The sequence below is a fragment of the Ranitomeya variabilis genome, chromosome 6 (assembly GCF_051348905.1).
Source record: "Ranitomeya variabilis isolate aRanVar5 chromosome 6, aRanVar5.hap1, whole genome shotgun sequence".
NCBI lineage: Eukaryota > Metazoa > Chordata > Amphibia > Anura > Dendrobatidae > Ranitomeya > Ranitomeya variabilis.
Genome location: NC_135237.1, coordinates 243,782,838 through 243,807,032, shown reverse-complemented (window position 1 = coordinate 243,807,032; position 24,195 = coordinate 243,782,838). Strand labels below are relative to the sequence as shown.

The 24,195-nt window shown below is 38.3% G+C and overlaps 1 protein-coding gene across 12 annotated transcripts in view; it reads left to right on the top strand.

Annotated features, from left to right (window-relative positions):
• Positions 1-22,785, top strand: part of LOC143782270 (poly(rC)-binding protein 3-like) — a 2,306,623-nt gene extending 2,283,838 nt beyond the window's left edge. For 7 of the 12 annotated variants that reach the window (XM_077269551.1, XM_077269545.1, XM_077269548.1 and 4 more), the window contains one exon: positions 6,938-9,270. In XM_077269551.1, the coding sequence (XP_077125666.1) occupies positions 6,938-7,295 (358 nt within the window). In that variant the 3' untranslated portion in view covers positions 7,296-9,270. Of the gene's footprint in view, positions 1-6,937; positions 9,271-15,611; positions 16,347-22,511 lie in introns of those variants that run through there. The other 5 variants (XM_077269554.1, XM_077269555.1, XM_077269557.1 and 2 more) reach the window with 2 other exon arrangements.
• The last annotated feature ends 1,410 nt before the right edge of the window (positions 22,786-24,195 follow it).

The window sequence follows — 24,195 nt, the reverse complement described above, 5'->3', positions numbered from 1 at the left end:
TTTTGAGCACCTTGAGGGGTGCAGTTTTTAGAATGGTGTCACTTTTGGGTATTTTCAGCCATATAGAACCCTCAAAATGACTTCAAATGTGAGGTGGTCCCTAAAAAAAATGGTTTTGTAAATTTTGTTGTAAAAATGAGAAATCACTGGTCAAATTTTAACCCTTATAACTACCTAGCAAAAAAAAAATTTGTTTCCAAAATTGTGCTGATGTAAAGTAGACATGTGGGAAACGTTATTTATTAACTATTTTGTGTCACATAACTCTCTGGTTTAACAGAATAAAAATTCAAAATGTGAGAATTGCGAAATGTTCAAAATTTTCGCCAAATTTCCGTTTTTTTCACAAATAAACTCAGAAATTATCGACCTAAATTTACCACTAACATTAAGCCCAATATGTCACGAAAAAACAATCTCAGAACCGCTTGGATCCGTTGAAGCATTCCTGAGTTATTACCTCATAAAGGGACACTGGTCAGATTTGCAAAAAACGGCAAGGTCATTAAGGCCAAAATAGGCTGGGTCATGAAGGGGTTAATGATATCTGACAAATTGCTGTAAATTCTGTACTTTGTCAACAGCATTTTCTAGTAAAACACATTAACGAGAACCTGTCACCTGAATTTGGCGGGACAGGTTTGCGGTCATATGGGCGGGGTTTTCGGGTGTTTGATTCACCCTTTCCTTACCCGCTGGCTGCATGCTGGCCGCAATATTGGATTGAAGTTCACGCTGTGTCCTCCGTAGTACATGCCTGCGCAAGGCAAGATTGCATAGAAAAATGTTTGCAATTCCTAAATATTTCACAGGATATTTTTGTTCAACCCCTTTAATTAAACCTCAAAGTCTACACTTCAATTGCATGTCAGTTGCTTCTTTTTTTTAATAAAAAATACTGGCATGCAGAGCCCAAATCATGGAGACTCTGTCACTGTCCAAATATTTCTGGACCTAACTATCAATTATATGCATGCATCAGCACAATGGTAGGGGACTATGAAAATTAGTGGGGTTAAACATAAAAATAACTGGCCTAATGCTCCATGAGGTAAGTACTGCGCCCCCTTTATCAGATAATAAAAAGTATACATAAGTTTATATATTTTTTTATTTTTTGCTATCATCATTTTTTGGGGGGCACAGAATAGTAGTGCTGAATTGGACAGGGCAGTCATTTGTTATCTCTCCCATAGGTGCTTGGATAGCTATAGATAGGCTTTTTCTAACAAGGCCCCAAATCCTTTGAGATATATCACTTAATATATGGTATTTTTATTAGAGCTTCTGTTTTTTTGTACAGAGCTTGTTTCTATTCCACAGTTAAAGTGTCCCTACTATTTTCTATATATTTTACGGACTTAAACTTTCTGCAGAACTGTGGGGTCATGCAAAAATGAGTGCTGACGTTCTGAATGAGCACAGGCATAGAGCCGTGTACAGACTGATAGACAGATGCATAAACAGGTCCATGTGCACACTCATGTAGGAGCTAAGCACCTCTGCTTGCAGGACTGAACTCTTCAGAGCAGTGTTTTGACCGATCAATGACCCTTCCTACAAATGGACATTTGTAGGTGGGATTGGGGCTGGTCTAATCAGTCTCCAAATTGCCAACACCAATGTGTAGAATATGGACTTTTGCCGTTATGAAAATTGTATTACAAAACTAATCACCACAGAATGTAGGATCTACAGGTCCTTCTCAAAAAATTAGCATATAGTGTTAAATTTCATTATTTACCATAATGTAATGATTACAATTAAACTTTCATATATTATAGATTCATTATCCACCAACTGAAATTTGTCAGGTCTTTTATTGTTTTAATACTGATGATTTTGGCCTACAACTCCTGATAACCCAAAAAACCTGTCTCAATAAATTAGCATATTTCAACCGTCCAATCAAATAAAAGTGTTTTTTAATAACAAACAAAAAAACCATCAAATAATAATGTTCAGTTATGCACTCAATACTTGGTCGGGAATCCTTTGGCAGAAATGACTGCTTCAATGCGGCGTGGCATGGAGGCAATCAGCCTGTGACACTGCTGAGATGTTATGGAGGCCCAGGATGCTTCAATAGTGGCCTTAAGCTCATTCAGAGTGTTGGGTCTTGCGTCTCTCAACTTTCTCTTCACAATATCCCACAGATTCTCTATGGGGTTCAGGTCAGGAGAGTTGGCAGGCCAATTGAGCACAGTAATACCATGGTCAGTAAACCATTTACCAGTGGTTTTGGCACTGTGAGCAGGTGCCAGGAAGCATGAAGTGCTCCAAAATCTCCTGATAGCTAGCTGCATTGACCCTGCCCTTGATGAAACACAGTGGACCAACACCAGCAGCTGACATGGCACCCCACACCATCACTGACTGGGTACTTGACACTGGACTTCAGGCATTTTGGCATTTCCTTCTCCCCAGTCTTCCTCCAGACTCTGGCACCTTGATTTCCGAATGACATGCAAAATTTGCTTTCATCAGAAAAAAGTACTTGGGACCACTTAGCAACAGTCCAGTGCTGCTTCTCTGTAGCCCAGGTCAGGCGCTTCTGCCGCTGTTTATGGTTCAAAAGTGGCTTTACCTGGGGAATGCGGCACCTGTAGCCCATTTCCTGCACACGCCTGTGCACGGTGGCTCTGGATGTTTCCACACCAGACTCAGTCCACTGCTTCCTCAGGTTCCCCAAGGTCTGGAATCGGTCCTTCTCCACAATCTTCCTCAGGGTCCGGTCACCTCTTCTCGTTGTACAGCGTTTTCTGCCACATTGTTTCCTTCCAACAGACTTACCATTGAGGTGCCTTGATACAGCACTCTGGGAACAGCCTATTTGTTGAGAAATTTCTTTCTGGGTCTTACCCTCTTGCTTGAGGGTGTCAATGATGGCCTTCTTGACATCTGTCAGGTCGCTAGTCTTACCCATGATGGGGGTTTTGAGTAATGAACCAGGCAGGGAGTTTTTAAAAGCCTCAGGTATCTTTTACATGTGTTTAGAGTTAATTAGTTGATTCAGAAGATTAGGGTAATAGGTCGTTTAGAGAACCTTTTCTTGATATGCTAATTTATTGAGACAGGTTTTTTGGGTTATCAGGAGTTGTATGCCAAAATCATCAGTATTAAAACAATAAAAGACCTGACAAATTTCAGTTGGTGGATAATGAATCTATAATATATGAAAGTTTAATTGTAATCATTACATTATGGTAAATAATGAAATTTAACACTATATGCTAATTTTTTGAGAAGGACCTGTATATAGATTACAAGCAGCTAAAGAAGACATATGCTCTAACTTGTTGTTAATTACCATGTGAGACAAGCTACGTTGGTAAGATGTCCTCAGTTTCTGGTAAAATATGGCTTGTTAGAGCAGCTATGAAAGAAATTATATACCGATAGTTCCTGCCACAAAGTCTTTAAAATAGATGCAGTAGGGTCAGATTCAGCAAGATATCTTAGAAATTATATTTCATGACTGCTATGTTAATTTTATACATTCCGTTCTAGGGTAGGTGTGATGTAACACTTACCAGAAAGCAAAAAATCGTATATCTGTGATTCTCCTCACTCCTCCTCTTCTACTTCCTCTCCTCTCAAATTTATATGGGCAAAAGCTGTAATCTGTTCAATTAGCATATGACTTTCTGTGTATTATTTTTACTCGGTGTTCAGCACAGATGAGTGAGTAGTAGAAGTGGCTCATAAGTGCAGAAAGACACACTTTTCTGTAATAAGATACATGACAAAGTTTTTGGTCTTTGTACTATTTATTTATGGAAAGAAATTGTACTTTTGGTTATTTTACAGGCCCAGGTAACATCATTACAAATTAGTGCATACATACTAAATTACATGTACAGCATAAATAAATTATATTTCTGACACTTGTGCATCATCAGCAATTATCAACAGTCAACATTTGATTATTTTACGCAATGGGGTTTACAAAACCTATATCAGGTGAAAATATTGCTCTTCATTGCAAGTAATTGAAAAAGGTTGATTCCTTTCAGATAAGGGTTAGCCCCGGCTGAAGTTTGTTAGAAAAATAACAAACCTTCTGTACTCGCCTTCCCCGGGTCCACCGATGAGTCTCTGCTGGTTTCTGGTGTTCCCTTCTGCACTGATGTCACATAAAGAGGTAATAAATGAGCTCCGCTGCTGTCGTTCCGTCTAAGTCTGAGCAGCGGCGCTCACTGATTGGCTGCTGTGTTGTTGACATGACATCTGCTCCGCAGTCCATGCCAGTCACCAATGTCGAAGACTTGCCGGTGGAATCAGCATTGTGAGGAAGAGCATTACTGAATATTATCTGAAAGGGAACAACCCCTTTAAGCTATAATTTATCTAAGGCAAACTAAAAGATTATCACCTTCACTTTAATAGTTTCTTTTTTTCAATTACCATATTATTTGGAATATAAGACGCATTTTTTCCTCCCAAAATGTGGAGGAGAATGGGGGGTGCATCTTTATAATCTGGATATATTGGCTCTGGCTGTGGTGGGCAGGTGGGGGAGTGGTATCGGAGGAGCAGCGGGTCACAGAGGCAGGAGCCGGGAGCTCCGGCTAACTCCTGTGCCCGCTGCCAAAGAGAAATGAATATGCACTGCATTCCACGCCCATGGCGTGGAGGGCAATGAATATTCATTTCTTCCTGGCATCCTGGTATGATTGATTGGCCCCATCTCCTTGCTGGTATGATTGACCCCATCCCATTCCAGATATCCATGGCTCCATCAGAAAAGATTAACAAAAAAAAAAACCTTTACTCTTACCTTCCTCCGCTCCCTCACAGTCGCAGTGTCCTGCTCCGGTGCCAGCAGCTGCTTAATGCTTGTAAGCAGTGCATGGCAGGGAGATCATGCGCTGCTCACAAGCTGAGTACAGCTGCTAGAATACTCACCGGGTGTTCATCAGAGATTGCGGTGAGTATCCATTCCTCTTCCGTAGCACGCACTGTCAGCCGCATGCTTTCTACTGCTGCCAGCGGTCACGGTGAGTATTCCGGCAGTTGTTCTCTGCTTGTGAGCAGCACATGATGTCCCTGCCATGCGCTGCTTACAAGCATTAAGCAGCTGCTGGCACCGGAGCAGGACACTGCGACTGTGAGGGAGCGGAGGAAGGTAAGAGTAAAGGTTTTTTTTTTTTTAATCTTTTCTGATGGGCCCATGGATACCAGGACTGGGATTGGGTCAATCATACCAGCAAGGGGATGGGGCCAATCAATCATTCCAGGAACTGGTTGGGGCCAATTAATCATACCAGGAACTTGATGGGGCCAATCAATCATACCAGGAACAGAATGGGGCCAATCAATCATATCAGAATAAGAATGGGACCATGCATACCAGGACTGGGATGGAGCCAATCATACCAGAATGAGGATGGGGCCATGCATACCAGAATAAGGATAGGGCCATGCATACCAGGATAGCGACGAGGGGACCATATTGACCAGGATAGGTGATCTTAAGTACAGAATTGACCACATTTTTTGCTTCAGTTTTTTTTTCCTAATTTCCTCCTCTAAAATCTAGGAGTGTCTTATGGTCCGGTGCATCTTATAGTCTGAAAAATACGGTATATTTTACAATAAAATTATCTAGTATTTTTTTCCTCTGAATATTGCTCCTGTTGTCTTTTATGCTGAGCTTTCTGAGTGACATTTTGGATTGACCACATATTACACATCTGCCAAGTCATTAGAGACCTACTGCTGCTTTCATCAGTTAGAACTGATCACTGGAGATCAGAGCAGCTGGACCTGTTGTAGGGCATCTTATCATCTCAGTTTCCCAGGCAAATACTTTTTGTATATAGACCCTATCATGTAAGAATGTAAACAAAACAGATAGAACTCTCATTGGAGAGGTAAATAGTTTTTCTTCAAAATTCTCAGCTTAAATGGGTAGTCCATCTTCAAGAAACATTGGTGCAGTGGTAAAATTTCATCTCGAACACATAATCGCTGTATCCAACCTCAATCACCCTTGTCTTGAACGGTCAGGCCAATGATGAGGTGCAGTGATCAGATGTTGCAGACAGTACACTATTGCTGAAGTGTTGTAGACAGGGAGGTGGCACTGAAATGGCATAGGTAAGCAACGATTCTTTTCTTTTATTTAAATCTTTACATGCTTTGTCAATAATGTTTCTTGAAAACTGACAACCTCTTCAAAGGGGTCATATAGCCCTTTACAACCTCTTCAAAGGGGTGATACAGCCCTTTAAACTAAAAACTCCTACAGTTAACATTTATGTATTAGGGTTATACTCTGTGACTTCCTTATAATTTACTTTTACATTTTAAATGTATGTAATTTAAAGGCAATTTTTTTAACATCAGTGGTTGATCAAAGGTATAAAAGATAAGATGTTTACATATGAACGGTTAGACATTTTGTAATCTTACAGGCAGAGAGCTATAAATGAATTGAAGGAGGTATTAAAGGTAATAGTTTAGTCTAATCACAGGCAAAATGGTAAAACAACTCTAGAACCAATTGGACATGCACAAATTGAAAGGCAAACAACCAGTGCCGTGGAGAAGTCAGAATTCTGTTTTCATTTTGTTTTAAATTTTGCTTTATCATCTTTATCATTCTCTGCATTCCTGAGATTTCTTTCTTTCATTTACATTACACACACCTATGTTAAGGCATTCTTTAGAGTCGTAGTAATGTTTTCCTCATCAAATCATGAAGTACCCTTTTGTTATATCTCTTCTTTAACACATAACATGTTCCTCCTCTGACCCTCATTTTCCCTTTTTTCTCTTTCTCTCCCCACCCTCCATTTGTCTGTTCCTTTTGTTGACCAATCTAACCCAACCCCACTTTGTTTGCTCCCCCTATTCCATTTCTTTCTTCCCAAAATTTATCCTTGCTTGACCATCCCAACCTATTTGTTCCTGTTCCTCTCTTCGTTTGCAGCTTAGAGATGGCTAAACTGAGCACCCAGACTGCTTCCGTCACGACCCCTGTTGACCTCAACATGAACCTCTCTCAGTCTACCACCCCTTCCTCCACCCCTACCTCCATGGCTATGTTGGCGGCAGCTGCTGCTGCCTCGGCGGTTAACGTCAATTCCCCTCCTCCCCTACCAACTTTACCGACCACCCACTATGCTGTTCCTGTCTCCAGTCTGCTTGGCATGAAAACTGTCCCACTCCTGGCATTAAATGCAGCGGCCACTGCGGGGGCCACTGGGAATTTACCTGCTTATACTGCCAAAATTCCATCGACGAGTGGGGTTAAGAAATCTGACCGACAGAAGTTTGCTCCATATTGAAGGCATGAGAACAAAGCTCTACCAAGATTGTCTGGTAGATCACCCTAAAGACAACAATATGGCATTCTTATTTTCTGTTTCATTTTTTATGTTGAATTGCAAAGTGTTTATTGTTGCTGATTCAATTTTGTCCTCTTTTCAAGACTATTAACCCTAAATAGTAACTAGTTCCAACAACATATTGTTTTATCAGTTCTATTATTTATTTATTTAAGTTGATGTTATGTTTCATTCTCTTTTATTTCCTTTATGTATTTGTTTTTATTAAGGGGTGGGTTGGGGAATGAATGAATAAAATCACCTGGCACGCTTGCCTTACATATAGAGTTGAGCGAATTTTTCAAAATTCGGTTCCGATTATGATCGGCGGCAAATATTGTATTTGCAATATTCGCCACACACAGCCGAACATCATTGGAGTCAATGGGAGTAGAAATGAACGAATATGTTTGGACCCGATCATCAAACATAAATTCTGAACGAATAGGGTATCAATATGGCAAGAATATGGCAAATTCAGATTTAGCGACTGATTCCAAACTTATTCACTCAACTCTACTTACAAAGTTAAACATTTGAAAGTACTGCAATGTTATAATTTCTAACATACAAATTAAGCCATCCCACACACCCCAAAAAACTGATACAAGTAAATAATATTTAAATATAGTCTTTTGCAAAGAAACAATATCTGCAGCCAGTAATCAGTTTAATAGTTAATGTCAATTGGCCAAGCCTTAAAAGGGTTGTCTAGTCTTGGGGTGCAAGTCTGCCGTCATTTTATGTGTCAGCAGCCTTGTGAAACCCCACAGCATGTACAGTGCGCACAAGATTCTCTGGTGACAGCGGTAATGTGATCGCATGTAGGTGATTTGCATATTTCTGGCCACCTTCTGACCAGACATGTCCAGCCGTGCTCTACACCATTGTATTGAGCGAAGCCATACATGTCTAGTCGGCATGTGACAACATGTGAGCAAATTGCATACTTTCCTGGACAACCTATAAAAGTGTATAACAATACATCTTTTTGTAGTTCTGCTTAAAGGGATTTTCTTCTTTTAGAAAAATTGATTCCAAATGTTTCCTATGATGTAAAATAAAACAAGTAAGTACACTTCCTCCTTGGATCCATTGCTGCCTCTCCATTGCTGCTTCAGTCTCAGCGTTTTGACTGCAGCTGTGATGTCATGTTGACAGTTCACTTTATCATTGCAGCCAATCACTGAGCTCAGCAGCTTGATCGTTGTAGACATCGTGTGCCACTGCTAAGCTCAGTGATTAGCTGCAGCAGTCATTTGAGCTGTTGACTGGACATCATCGCGGCAGTCAAAACACTAAGACCAGAGCAGGAGCAGAGAGTTGGCGCTGGACACGGGAGGGAAAGTTCTATCGGATGTTGTTATTTTCTGTCACAGGAATTATTTGAGGTCCACTTTTCTAAAACCTCCTCAAATTATAAATAGCCAGATTTACATTGTGACTTCCATTCCTTGGTGATGGGTAGCATCCATCTTTTAGCAACTGTTACTATTCTGGCATCTGCAGAACTGCATGTAGCTCACTGTCACCAGGACTTGAGTGGACCCAAGAGCTGCAATTGATTGCAATGGTGCTGTGTGCAGCCAATGGAGACTGACAGTAGTAAAAAGTGGCTCAACAAATGATTCCAGGCATGGGAGGACACAAATTCATTGCCCCTTGCAGCCTTGGGCATACAGACAAGTAGGTGTTTTCTTGCGGCCTGTCCTTCAAACACAGTTTTATTTTTATACCCAGAAGAACACTAAACACACATTTGTTTCACATCAAAAGTTATTTTACCATTACACTCAGCACCACGCTCAACTCCTGAGCTCTGATCCAATGTTCGAAAAGATTACTGCAATATAAAGTAGACAATACAGAATGTTTTAAATTTCAGTGATTATTTTGTTGTATAATAACAATAATAATAAATGTATTTGTAGTAGCTAAAAACTGTTTGTGTTTTTGTAGGTTTTTACATATTTTTATCACCTCTATTGTGGAACAGTTATTATAAGTTATAATTATAACACACTCAGCACACATATGTGTTAGCCTGCCCTCTAGTGGTCAATGTCTATATAGGTTTCCCATCTCATAAAAGTATGGAAATCTTACATTAGTGATATTTGGTAATAATAATGAAAATTAAACTACCATGAGGTTATAAGTTTTAACCTTTAAAATAATGTACATAACCCTTCCCGACATTTAATCTATTGCTTTGTATCTAGTTGTTAGTTATTATTAAGTTGTAACAATAGAAGACGTGTTGGCAGTGAGTATTATGCAGTGTTTGCATACAGAAGAGCACTGTAGAATAGCATTTATCATACATTTTACATAGCAAAGTAGTATATTAGCATGAAATAAGTACTGCTAGCCACCTATGCATAGTATGCCTTGCACTGCACTGCGTTAGAGATTTTGCCGTCTGTGTTGTGACAATATGGTTTTACACAAGTTTTTATATGAAGGTGTGCTCAGATAAGGTTAGATCATAGCAGCTATTTACAATATATTGTCAAACATTGAATTATAACATTTCGAACATAGAGAAGACACAGTATGTAATGCTGACAGGTTAATCCTGGACAACCCTCTTGCCGCAATATTTTTCACATTTTCTTTTAATAAAAAGTAAACCCAATTTGTAAAAAAAAAATCTATTGAAAATCTGGACATTCACACTATAGAATCACATGACCTGGATTAGTTAGCTAAGTAGAGTTACATTTCTATTAGTTATCAGGCTCTTTCATTATCATTACAGATAGTTGTCACTCTCCATATATTCCGACACACGTCGCATAAATGTATAAAACTCCAGGTAATATATTTCTAAAGACAGGAGACTTGTGATTTCACAAGTGTGCATGGAAAGCAGTAGCCCAGTTAGCTGTATACATTTCCCATGCTAGCAGGACATTAGCATCAATCATCTTAACATTCCACCTGAAATATATGTTCATAGGTTTTCTATAAAATACACAAAACACCAGATTTATATCTAGAGTGGAGTTTATATTTCTTTTATCTATTGCAGAGAACATTATAAAGAATATAAATGTTTGTATACTGAAAATCAGAGGATTTCTGTTTAATACACCCCAAAAGTCAATACCTTCTTCCTCAAATATGCCCAAATATTTCTAAAATCCTTCTGAAATCTGGCCCGCAGGAAGTCATGTATACTAGCTATTAACACTCTTTCTTATAAAATATATTTGTATTTTTATGATTACAAAGGGAAATTCATTTTCATCACATGTCCAAGAATATATCGGTGAGCATTATTTTCATCATTGGCTTGTCATGTCACTTTGCCTACTTAAATTCCCTATCATTTTCTTCATTAAAGGGTTGTCCATCACTATGATTATTGACCTTTCCGTAGGGTAGGTCATTAGTATGAGATTTTTGAGGGTCCGACAGCTGGCAACTTTACTGATCATCTTGTTACTAGCTTCACTAGCGGCTGGCTGTGATCCGTGTACCACAGCCCCACCTACTGCTTAGTGGTTGCTTCCAGGTACTGCAGTCCACCTCCTATTCCACTGATTGTACCCCCTAACAACCTGATATTGATAAGGTGATCAATATCATAGCAATAGCCTATAGTCTGACCCTTTAAGGGAAAATTGTCATGTTAGTAACTGCCGCATTGCTGTACAGGTAATGTACTATGCATCTCTAACATATCTATAAAGCTAAATGCCTCAGTATATAGATATATATATATCTTTAGTCACTGTCTATGTAAATACCAGGCTTCCAATCACATTCTTCCGCCCAGTAGTGATGCCAACCACAATTTGATTGATCCTGACTGCCTTGATGTCACAGCATTGTCAGAGGTGATCCTGCACCTACACGCTGATAACCAGCTCCCTGCGCAGTTGCATTGAGTATGGCCCCAGCTTCATTTTCGATCCGCGCTTGCTCTGGAAGCTGTACACCCAACTTTAATGCACACGCCCAAGGCGCTGGCTGCCAGCACATCAGCACAGGCTTTCTTCAGAGAGCTGCTCGACGTCAAGGCAGTCAAGGCCATGCAACTTGGTTTACAGAAACATGTAAGGGATGCACATTACATGACCTTAGTAAGGCAAAATGATGTCACAGGTCAATTTTATTTGAGAATTAAGCAGTTACTGGATCTTTATCCTTATGCTATTACACTGGATCTCTAGAACAATTCAAGTGAAGCTCCACCTTTAGAGTAACATTATAGTATATTTTTAATATATCTTTTTTTCCCTTTTTTAACTCTGAAATTTAGAAAAAACAATTCCTATTGCTACCTATAAATCATCTGAACATTGATGGATCATATGATGAGTTATTTATTTCATATATAATTACGGCTTATGATAATCATTTATACAGAAATTTTGAATTATATAGTTAATACTTTCACTGAGCATCGTTTTTTTAGTTAACAGAGCTACAGGAGGTAATAAGGTGCTAAGTAACCGATTTTTCAGTTTTTCCAATTTCCCTTATTTTAAAAATGTTTGCAAAACTACATACAGGGAAAACATTTACAAAAAATGGTGATGCCATATCACTGCAAAAAATACAAACAAGATGAGTAACACCATATCTTGCACTGATAACAAGCCTTAAACATCTATATTCAGACTCTGTACCTCCCACTCAGACTAACTTGGTGCAATCTTATATTATGTGGTTGCCCTTGCACTTGAGTACGCACAATGTAATGCAACATTTCTGTGCAGGAGAAAGGTATGGCAACCTGGCATTTTCTCCACCTTATACCAGCTGTTTGACTGGTTGGTTCAGCAGGTAGGCATGCACTGATTAGGCTATTGCAGGGTGTCTTCATACCCCTTCCCAATATATGTCATACTATTACTTCTACTGTCAGGCACAATCAGGGGTGCTGATGGCTTGCTTTGATAGCAGGGGGTCTGCTGAAGACCCCTGTGCCTACAATGGTAGAACTCCTATAAAGCCCAGCATGTAGCTGGGCTTCATAGGACATCAATATTTTTACTATATTCTCCAATACTGTGGTATTGCATTATATAGTAAAATTGGTCAGACAACTACTGTAAAAAAAAGCTACAAAATACAGTAAAAAGTAAAAGAAAAAAATGAAATAAAAACAAGTACAAATTTGAATCGCCTCCCCTTTTCCCCATTAAAAAGAAAGAATGTAAAAAAATACAAAACAACCATATTTGCTATCATTGTGTCCATAAAAGTCAGATCCATCAAAATATAACATGAATTAACCTGATTGTTAAACGTTCTAACAAGAGAATGAGATCAAAGTGCTAGAATTGTAGTTTTCTCTGTTGCTGCAACCCAACAAAAAATGAAATAAGAAGCAGTTACATTATACTTACCCCAGAGTGATATCACTAAAACATCAGCTCAAGAAAACAAGACCTCAAACAGCGCCATATACCTAAACATGAAAACGTGACGTGTCTCGGAACATGCCGATACAAGCAATTTCTTTGGCGAATCTTCCAAAACATTTTCATCACTTAAATAAAAAAGAACAAATTTGGTATTGCTGTCATTGTACTGACCATGAGAATCATACTGCCAAGTCATTTTTACAGCACAATGAACGCCTATAAAACATCCCTCCCCCCAAAAAAAACAATTATGGAATTGCATTTTAAGAGTAATTTCTCCTCACTCCGATTTTTTCCTGTTTCTTCAGCAAAATGCATTGTAAAATTAATGGTGTCATTCAAAACAAAAAAATCCCAGAAAAAATAAGCCCTCATACAACTATACAGACAGAAAAATAAAATAAAGCTGTGGCTCTTGTAAGAAGAGGAGGAAAAAACAAAAATTTAAAAATGTAAATTCACCAGGTCAGGGAAGGGTTAAGGTGGGAGGCCTTTAAAGATCCATTCAAAAACTGGATAGTGGTTTGCAGGTAGCAATGGGAGTTTTTTCCAAATGGATTGATTTTCAATGTGACAATAAAAATGGTAAAAAAGTTCACAGACATTAAAGTGCTACATTAATTGGTTAAGACAAACTGGAGTTCCAATTTGAGCTTTCCTCATATATCACTTACCTTTACATTCAAATGACGGAAATTTGCTGAAAAAGAGCATGGACAGCACCTCCAAAAATTATGCATTGATCTAATGCTGCAAGGCAAAAAAATATATAACTGAACATGAGGTTCTTAGTTTAACCTTCTGATCAGACTGTATGAAGCCCACTGCCATGTCACGGCAAACCTCATAGTGGGTCCCTATCGCCTTAACGAAGCGGAGCTGTGCGCTGACCACCGCCACAGCGGCAATGCACCGGCAGGGCAGACGGCCTGGTGCCTCACAGTGCCCATGCTGCAAGACTGAGTCCCCATGACTCCAGACCACAGCACCCCACCAGCACAAAGCCACAGCAACAATGGCCGCCACACAGCATCACACCAAATGAAAGGAGCATTGAAACTCACCTTCCTCCAGCTCTCCAGTGAGAGCAAAATGGGCTAGACCCCGTACTTTACAGTCTCACGCTAATTTAAAATCACCTGTGCGAAACTCAGTCATGGGCGCTGTGCAGCACTAGGCTATCCGCCATGCCGTTGTACTGTCGCTGCGGCAGTGGTCGGCGCACGGCTCCGCTCGGTTAGGGCGATGGGGGCCCACTAAGAGGTGACGTGGCAGTGGGCTTCATACAGTCTGATCAGAATGTTAAACTAAGAACCTCATGTTCAATTATATATATTTTTGCCTAGCGGCATTAGATCAATGTAGGATTTTTGGAGGTGCTGTCCACTCTCTTTTTTAGCAAAATGCTGAAATATAATACCGGGTAACAAGGCTGAAGCGGCTAGTCCACATACACATCTTGTAGGCAAATCCAGAGATGCTCTGTTCACCTAGACTATCCATAGTTTGCCCTAAGGCCATAGGGTAAACACAAATCCCTCACTTTTGCTCTTATGGACACATTTTCACAGCATTGCAAACAGCATTTGCAAACTACAAAGTGAGTGAACATTCGGTGCTCAGCTATATTTATACATCCATTCCTGACCAGAATCGAGAATACAATTCAACTTGCCACCATTAGGATAAAAAAAGTGTTTTCCACTAAGACCTACTGACATACTCATCTGTAGGAACATTACATCTGCCTCACATTAATATATGTTCATGGAGAAACACTAAATTGAATGGTTATCAAATGTTTCAACTCTCGATAAATTGCCTGTGTTTGCCCCATTCAGACGCCCATAATGTGGGTGCATTTTCGCATCTGTATTAAGGCTGCAGGTAAGAACTGATGGCCAGTCTACTGAGCCAAACTAACAGCACCATAGATCTCTATGATATTAGTTCAGATGTTCAGATATTATAGACCCCACGTTCGGGCTGGGACTTGTGGCTGTAATATGGATGCTAAGATGGGTCCTCATTACATCAGTGAGTCACATTGCACCTCGGTCACAGATTAGTGAGCTCCATGGAGTATCCTGAAACATGCAGCCTCAGGGGACACTTCATTAAATACTTCTTTTCTATGACAAATAATGTTCTTCATTGCATTGTTGGAACTAGTTGGAATCATGTTTTTGTTTCTTTTCACTCACTTTCTGTGTTTTATTCTGTGTTGCTTAGTGCTGAATTAGACATACAGCATGGTTACCTCCAATCTCCAAGGTACAGGCACTGTAGAGTGGCAATGTTCACTAACGTGCGCTCCTCAACGTATCATAGCTTTAATAGCAGATATTTACTCGGTTGTACCAGCTGCAACTAGAATGATGGTATCATACAAATGCAATATATATTTCTGATATTCAGTGTTTAAACCATGTTTACTCCAAGGGGCTGTCATGTAATCACCCCATATGAAAGAGAATCAGTATTACTGTACGGAGCCGGCGACAGTACCAATTTGTATTATGTGTCATTTCTGTATTATGTAGGTTTGTTCTCACTAGTGCACTAAATATGACATTGTAACCATTATTAAAAGTCACTCTTTTGTGTTTAACTGAAGTGTTTCTGTTTTGTACATATATAAATATATATATAAAAGAAAAACAGAATATAATACAATGACTCCCTGGCTATTAACAGCTTACACTAACTGCTGTGCAATGTTCTGAATTATTGTATTTATGGTTTATTAACTCTGAAGTAAAAACTGTTGTAAGAATTTGTGGCCTGCATTTCTCTGCTCTTTTATGCTGGTTGTAATTGAGTGTTATGTTCTCTAATGGTGAGAAGAATTTCCTTTCTTGCTTTTTCCCCCATCTATTTTCTTTCCACATTCTAGGCTTTCCTCAGAAGTCACTGGCCTGGGGGCAATGTAGTTTATCCCAACATGTTCCTATCGCAATAGTCTCAAGACAGGACTTTTCCTCGAAAGACAATGATATCTTTGGACTTAAGCACGTGGGGGATTATTGCTTGTTAGAATATTTCATACTATAGAGGGAATCGCAAAATGTTTTTTATTTAATTTGCTCTTTTATTTTCCTAAAGCATTTAATTCCTTCATTTTTCTCTTCATATCACAATTGTATTGAATGGATAAGCACTGTTGTGATTTTGGGTATTAACACGAGAGTTTTTCTGCTCAATGTTTTAAGTTCATGCTTAGAATATATATGATTAGAATATATATATGTAAAGCATGAACCTTTTGTATTACACAATGACTGTATTTCACTGAAGATTTAATGGTAAGTTAGATAATTTTGCATATATATATATACAGCATATGTACACACATACATATAGATATCTATTATTATTATTATTTTTTATTATCATTATTTATTTATATAGCACCATTAATTCCATGGTGCTGTACATGAGAAAGGGGTTACATACAGGGTTATAGATATCGTTTACAGTACACAAATTTACGATGACAGACTGGTACAGAGGGAAGAGGACCCTGTCCTTGCGGACTTACATTCTACATTATACATTCACATATATATATAGCTATATATGCAAAATTATCTTTGTAGTATATATATCTTTAAATAAATTTTTCCTGACTAAAGTGAAAATTAGATTTATTTTATGCTAAATACATACTAGGAGGGGTTCATTAATTCACGTTTCCAGAAAATAGAAAGTTCATTAATCTATGGCATTTATTCCAGTTTATCAAGCAAATTCCAGATGACCAAATTTAAACGAAGGTATAAAATGAACAGAACATTTGCGATTATTTACTAATGTTGTCAATGAAAAAATCTACAGGAAGGAATCAGCTGAAGGATTTCCATACCGGCTATATCCACTTGTTCTTATAAAAGAATACCTTGGCTTGTTCTTTTTATTGGGTGTCATTTACAGCATCTACCATCTCCAGTACATTATATAGTGTCACATTCTTACATCCTTTAGGGAAAGTACTGAATGGAATGGAGCCATCTTAGTAGTTTCATAAAGGCTTATGGGTTTAATGTATTCAGCTACTAAAGAAAACGTCAGAAAATGCTGATGCCATGTAATAACAAATGGCACATGGAAAAGAAACATTAGAACACGTAGCACAGTGGCAGCCATTAGAATTACTATCATTTCCAGTAGACCATAGGGTTAGAATCTGGGATATGGACTAAACTACAAGAATTTATCAGACTTGTCACAGGCTGTGAAGGATCATTATTTCTGATATGCTAAATCTGCACCCACGGGGACCTCAATAGGAAATAATGACATTTCTTCTGATAGTTATTTGATGCAACTGCCTATAGCAAACGTGTGACGGAGATTTAGCTTCTGCCACAAAACTTGGGATTCGAGACTAATAATTACTCATATAATAGCAACAAACAAGCAGCGTCTCCTGTTCTACTTGTATTAGTTGACTGCATCTAAAAACTGCATTTTAAAAGCTGGCATCACTGTATGGAAAAAGTGTGCTCTTGTAGAAAGCCTGTCTGCTGTAATCTGCCATTTCTTCCCAACCACAAAATACATTTTAATATTAATATAGCATGGGGTTCCTTAAACACAAATGAACAATGACAGCACAAATCAATATAAGGGCTTTAAAATGGATGGTATGAACATTGATATAATGGATGATAACCTTCTGATGGCTGGAGATCCTACCACTTGGGCCCCCACCGAACGAGGCTCTGGAGCTTCCCATTTCCATGCAGTAATAATTGCTCCATTTGTGGGCTGTCAGACTGCCATAGAGTACAGTGTTTGTGCCTGAATTGTCCTATATACACTAAATAAAGGGGTGCTGCTTGACCCCAACTCATTTCAAACTGGGGTACTCCAAAGCAATGTGCATGGACTCAGTGGGGGTCCTAGCAGTTGGAGAACCAGTGATTTAGCAGGTTATTAGCTGTCCTGCCAATGGCTGATATTGTGCAGCAACTACTATCCCATGGATAAGTCCATGGTTCTAAGGTTCGCCTTTATACATCAGTGAAAACCTGAGTTCTTGGTGCTCTATACTGTGCCTGCCATTCAGCTGTTTGGCACCTGCTCTTAGCCAAACATTGCTGAGAACATGCAAGTTGATCAGAGTTGGTGACAAGTAGGAGTTTTTTGATGTCTTTTCAGCTGCACAACATGCCATAATGCGAGCACCAGAAGCTTTAGCTCTCTACAATGTATAATTGTAAATTGCAGAACTTACCATTTCAAAAGATTACCAGCAAATAAATATTATTCATTGTAGGATGAAAAAGAATGCAATTTCAACATTATCTCGGTGTCAGTACTACACAGTTTTCACAATCTATACATGGTCAGTAGAAGGGAATCTTCATTGTTTATAGCGGCTCTATCACTAGAACAGTGAAGACGTTCCTGAAGTCTGGGCAAATCTACCTTGGTCGGTTATAAATCTAATGTGCACATGCGCATATTTCCTCTTGGTGACCTTGGTTCTGGCAGGAGAAGGTGTTAAACATTGATATTATACATTGAAAGGGTTGCTGGTGACAGGCTTTCCCTAGTGTAGTGCTATGGAGCCTGCAGTTTCTACTGCACATGTGCCAGAATTCAGGATGAAGACAGTGAAAAGTACAATTGCTAATCAAGCTAGATGGGTGCAGATAGAATATGATGCCTGAATACACTTGGACTAACAGTGTGTAGTTTGAATGATTTGAGTGTACAGAAAGGGTTAAAGAGTCATTCTGGGATGGATTTGCCAAGTAAGTACACCATCGGGGCCAGGTGATCTTTTAAGGATGTATACAGAATTTATTGTTAGATCTGGGGGCAGATCCATTTTAATGTTAAAGTATAAAACAAACCTTGCCACAACTGTTCTATAAGAAGATTTGCATATGTGAGCATCACATGACCATGATTTTTGATCTCTGAAATGAAATAATATAAGTTCCATTATAATGACTTCTAGAAGAGATCCTAAAAATATGTAAATCACTAAAATATAATACTATACTAAGGTTAAACAAAGACAACTCTTTGACGTTCGAACAATTAAAGAAGCACTCCCATCAGTTTTTTCCTCTTAATATATTGAACTCATCATTAGGGTTGATTTAAACGGATCGGTCAATTTCATAAGTCGCCGACTTTTGGCAAAGTCGGGTTTCGTGAAACCCGAGGCGATCCCAGCGTGGGATCGGCCATGCGGTACACGATCTTCGCTACAAAGTCGCGTTTTGTATGATGCTTTAACCACCATTTTTTCAGCCAATGAAGGAGTGTGGGCAGCGTGATGACATAGGTCTCGTCTTGCTTTCAGCGGCGTCACATGGGGTGGGGGTATAAATGCCATCTTACCATTTTGAATGTAGCGATTTACACATACCGCTTTGGATGTAGCGATTTACACAGTCCGAGGGGGAGAGAGAGAGAGAGAGAGAGAAAAAAAAATCCGCATTGACTTGCATTGGGTTTCGTGTTTCGGTCGGCCCCCCGACTTTTCACAATAATCGGCCGATTTCACATGATCCGACTTTTGAGAAAGTCAGGTTTCACGAAACCCGACTCGATCCTAAAAAAGTAAAAGTTGCTCAACCCTACTCATCATATTATATACCACTGTGTACTTACAATTGCTAATTTTGCTTTTTTACCCAGTTAATTCTACTGTTTTCCACTAGGTCTATGACATCATGTGATTAAAAACTGACTAGCTGAATTCTACTTCACTCTATTTAGAAACAGTAAGTCTATTTTCCCTGCACAAGTCATCAATAGAACTACAAAGTGTTTTCAGTGACCTAGATTTTTCGTTCTCATGATGACTCATGCAGGGGAAATTGACTTAATGTTTCTATGTAGAGCTAGAAGGATTCAGCCAGTCAGTTTTTCTTGACATGATGTCATAGACCTAATGGAAATAAGAAGCATTAACTGGGCAAAAGCGGAAATAAGAAATTGTAAGCTGATAGTGCTACATAATATGATAACTGCAATATATTAAGAGGATATAATCTTTGATGGGAGTGCTGCCTTAATCCACAGTATTGATCTAAAGGAGAGCTGAAATACCAAAGGAAAGAGGACATTAAGTCCCACCGCCAACTAGGTCAAGCAGAATAAATCCTTTGACTCATGTCCAGTCATTTAGTATCCAAAACTTGCAACATTATATCTTTAATGAATGTTATCAAGACCCCTTTTGAATTCAACCATAAAAATATTGTGTGGCACAGAGTTTCATAATCTCACTGCCCTTAAAGCAAAGAATCCCCATCTAGAAAACCACTAGACAATGGATCGTTATCTTATTGGTTCCTGTTTACCATACAGAAAAAGTTATGGGGTATATCTACATACTAGTGCTGATTTATGACATTAAGTGCAGATCGAACTAGAGCACCAAATCGGATTCCAAGTGCCATTTTCATAGAGTACTTAAGGTATAAGCAATTTCACTTCCCACTAGCTGGAAGCTGTCAGTTCATTTGTATTTATTACATATGGAAGGTCATACAGCTTACGTCAAATATATCAGAGTCACTAAAAAGAAAAAAAACATCATGTCAATATTTGTAATATAAAAGAATTAATAAAAATATAGTTTTTCTTTTTGAATTGAATCGTCTTTGCTTAATGTTTGAGATTATATAGGAAAAATATAGATCTTTGTACCGTGTTAGCCAGTAGATAGAAAATATTAAAATTTGAGAGTCCTCAGTGGTTGATACCTTTTAATGGCGAAATGAAAAGATGGTAACAAATTCCAAGCTTTCAGGACTACTCAGGTCTCTTCATCAGGCATAGAATAACACAAAATCGTATGCCTTACTTCATCAACTAAGGAATATGCTCCTCAGATCATTTAGTGGCATCACAACCATGGACCAGACGCCAATCACTTGACAATAAAACTTTCACACTCCTTATCTATGAACTGCTCCAATATTTATGGCCACAACTGTTATCCCTCTGCCATAATGGTAGTTCTGCTTCACGTGACTTTTCTTATCCATGGCATTATTTATGTGCTGTGTTGTGCATAAATATGTGATTCTTCAGATTTTGTGTCATTCTATGCCTGATGAAGGGACCTGCGTAGTCTCGAAAGCTTGCAATTTGTTACCATCTTTTCAGTTAGCCATTAAAAGGTATCAACCACTGAGGACTCTCAAATCTAAATATTTTTGAGATTGTATAACTTTTAATATATATATATATATATATATATATATATATATATATATATATATATATATATATACTTTAGCAAAATTGACAAACCAGCTGCTCAAACCTTATTCTACAATGACAGATTTGTTTCTGGTGTATTTATAACTTGATGTGGTTTGATAAAGTGTCAGAGGTCTTTTTCCTACTAGCCATCTATAGATAGCTCCTTAGGCCTTACCCTCCTCTCTTTTTTTCACTTGTATTTTTGTCAGTGTGGTTTAAAGAAAACTTTAATTTTAAAGGTAAATATACATTTCTTTCCTCCCTTTTTGTTTTTTTTTTCAGATGGCCATAGACATTAGGCTAACAATTCCAACTATTTTGTGATCAATAATATTAATAATTTGGTACTGTGTGACAGAATACTTGTTGTTAAAGGAGTTGTCCAAACTCTATGAGACTGCAGAATCGTGACAGTGTGTGGTGAGCATGCTGTCACAATTCCCCCGCATTGCTCTAGGGAGCGGACAGTCACATGACACATGTATGTGCTGCTGACTAGACGCATTCAGTTTTCTCTTTAGGAAGGAGTGGCTAGAGCAAAGACATGTCTAGCAAGTATGCACATCATGTGACCACTTACCCACAACCAGGGAATAATGACAGCATGTGCAACGTTCGCTGTCACCAACCAGCAGTCTACAGGCGCAAAGAGTGACAACAGTCTTTTGTACTAAGCCAAGACAATGTCTTTAATACTTAAAATAATTCTCAGTAATTAACTTTACAGTAGAAAACAACATGGAGTCATTGCAATAAATTTCCCACTGTCCAATTTTGGAAGTTATCCATGTTGTGGTAAACATCTGTATATGCCCCTTTTACCTTCAAGTGTTCTTATTGCAGAATAGATTGGAAGATTTTTATTGTATATGTGTATGACAGGAATGATAGGACTTAAAAGACTACAGATTACCATAAACAGCTAAAACTCCAACCAATGAACTAAAAAAACATTTCACACTGCAGGTGCCTACAGAAATTTGTGTTGCTTGGTATCCACTCATTTAATAGAAACTTGCCACATAAAGCTCACATATTGACATATACATGTGGGAGAATAGATGAGTATACTGATTGGTCAGCCCATACTGACCAATTATCAAACTAATCTACTTGTTCTCTTCAAATAAGCAAAGAAGCCTCAAATATGTCAAATGGATTTGCCCAGTTCAGGAAGGCAGGGATTAAAATCAGTCAATCTTCTCATCTGTATCTGGGAATGTTGTTTGTAGCTCTCCACTGGCATCTAACAAGTAATAAAATGGGTTTTTACTGTTTGTCTTCCCCTTTTCTGTACTGTTGTCTGCTCCTAATTCCTAATATTCCCAATTAATTCTACACTTTACATTTCCAGCATATATTTACTAGCTCAATTTTTGTACAATTATTTTTGATACCTCTAAACCAACCGTGGTTTTTTAGTTTCATTTAAATGTTGCCTTATCAGAAAAATCTTACAATCCCTGGAAAAATGAGCTTGACTATGAAGCATGAAATATTTGTTAAGTTCCATATTCATCAATAAAACTGTAAGAAAACTCTTTTCTTCTTTTCACAGTTTCTTTTGGTGAATATGAATTAATCCGTATGGATTCAGCTTTACATCGGGCCTTCATCTCCTTGAAAGCGTCAGGAAATTTTGTGTCCATCGAGGTTCACTGCTTGACTAAGGAGTTGGATAGAGCCACCATACTCTGCTATGTGCTTTTTTTATTGGAAGTAATTATTAAACCGGCAATAGTTTGTAGAATGTCAGTGTGTTGGTGAATGATCATTCTTATGAGAATGAATATAAACTTGCTTAAAAGAAGATGATGACCTATACAGAACACAAAAAAGGAAATAAAAGAAGAAAAAAAGACATATTGTAAAATTGCAAAAAGCAGTAAATGTGTATTTGCACTCTCCCCAAAATACATTGGTTCTAGCTCAGGTGGCTGTTGTGGCTGAATATTTTGGAACACTTGTTTTCAATTATTCTTTATTTTAGACAAAACAGTAAATACAGTCTGCACCGTGAACATTATCTGTGTAAAACAATTGGGCCACTCAAGCCATTTTGAACTGTTCGACTACTTGAAATGGCATCATTTTTTTCTGAATTTTCTCTTGGTGTCACATATGTGATCGAAATAATGTATCTCCACCTAGAATACGCTGTGCATTACTAATCCTAGTAACTTAACCCGCGTAAAACATTTGAGGACAACGCTATAACTATGGGGAAATTGTCCTGTGGGGCAATTTTTGAATAAAGCCATTGGTAACTTATCACCTTTATCATGATACAACATAAAGAAAAGCATTAATGCCATCAGGGGATAATGTGCTGTTTTAAGCACAATTTTACCTTTGACTATCTAGTAAAGGGGATATGTGCCCATTTTGTATATTCTGTTGCCTCCTCCAGGAATTCTTACTGCCCTGAAATTCTTGAAGACACAATCCCCAGACAGATCATCATCAGTCATTAGAAATGTGGAGTCTGCAGAGGTTACATGCAAAGGACAGTACATGCTGGACATGTTTGCATCACAGACACAATAGCCTCTTCTGAATACAGAATAATCTGTGCTATGGCTGCTGTAAAATATTTATTTTATAAAGGGCTGCTAAGGAGTTACCTGTGTTAACATCTTACCAGACCTGTATGGGAATGAAACTGATGCGGCTGCAATGCATTATGCTCTTATGTCAGTCAGTATGTGATGGCTGCGCCGTGTACCTATTGATTTCATATTTTTATTTTAATGTTCAGTGCCCAAATAAACAGTCATTTTCTGCAAATTAAATATTTTAAGCATTTCGTCAGCTTCGGTAAAACAGTCCTATGAATACTAGCAATGACTAAACTAGTTCATTTTGTTATTAGTGTGCACAATATTTTTCAAATGCAAACATAAATGTGTATATATATATATATATATATATATATATATACATACACACATATACAGTAGATATACATACACACACACATACACTGAATGTGCATCATATGCAATGTGGACCAATTTATTTTGTCATCTGATCAATGTTCGTGTTTCACTTCTTTTTATGAAACTATTTTAAAGAAAGATGGAGACATACTGCAACAGTGAGGAAGTGAGTAGTGATGAGCAACTGTGCTCATTACTTGGGTTTTCCGAGCATGCTCGGGTGTTCTCCGAGTATCTTGGGCATCATGCAGCTGTGGGGGACACAAACATAATCTACGAGCACGCCCAAGATACTCGGAGAAC